The following is a 664-nucleotide window of genomic DNA, read 5'->3' on the forward strand; positions in this document are numbered from 1 at the left end:
CACGTCGCAGGCTCATCTCCTCTAGGCTCTGTAGCTCTGCCGCTGACATCCGCTCCTTCTTCTCTTTTTTCTCCTTCTTCTCTTTCCGCCCGCCATCTTTGTCCTTGTCTCTCTTCATTAGGTTAAACATGGTAGGGGTGATGTTTTTAGGGGTGGCAACCCCCAGAAGATTATGTGTGCTTAGCACAGGGCCTTTGTGCCCCACCTTGCTGCTGCAGAAAGAGAGAGAGAGGAAGATTATTTGGAGCTTCCTCCAGCATTTCCCGTCCAGACATGGCAAACTACTGAGCATAATTACCCCTCACCAAGTGCTAGCTATGTGCCAGGTGCTCTGCTTTTCACAATACTGTCTCAGTTAAGCTAAGAGTCATGATACTGCTTATGAGGAAGTCTATTATTACCCTCATTTTACAAATAAGGAAACTTGAGGTTTAGATAAGGTTCTAAAATCCAAAGTCTCTCATTTCCATGATCCCTGATAAACCCAACTTAGGTGTACATGGAGGTGGCATCTGGGAGATCTGACCTCCTAGCAAGAAGATGCCATCTAACCAACTTGGGACTTAAGATTCAAACACAAGGGAAAAAGGAGAGGGACTCTGCACCATCACCTCCCCACAGCCAGTGTCCCTAAAGGCAACAGACATCACATGCTACTGGGCTC

The 664-nt window shown here is 47.0% G+C and overlaps 1 protein-coding gene across 1 annotated transcript in view; it reads right to left on the reverse strand.

Annotated features, from left to right (window-relative positions):
* MYO18A (myosin XVIIIA) overlaps positions 1-212 on the reverse strand; it is an 82,061-nt gene extending 81,849 nt beyond the window's left edge. Inside the window, 1 exon segment of the mRNA XM_025041829.1 lies at positions 1-212. This exon segment is cut by the window's left edge and continues 857 nt beyond it. Within this exon segment, the coding sequence (XP_024897597.1) occupies positions 1-130 (130 nt within the window). The 5' untranslated portion in view covers positions 131-212.
* Positions 213-664: the final 452 nt, after the last annotated feature.

Source organism: Pteropus alecto, unplaced genomic scaffold (assembly GCF_000325575.1).
Source record: "Pteropus alecto unplaced genomic scaffold, ASM32557v1 scaffold98, whole genome shotgun sequence".
In the NCBI taxonomy this organism is placed as follows: Eukaryota; Metazoa; Chordata; class Mammalia; order Chiroptera; family Pteropodidae; genus Pteropus; species Pteropus alecto.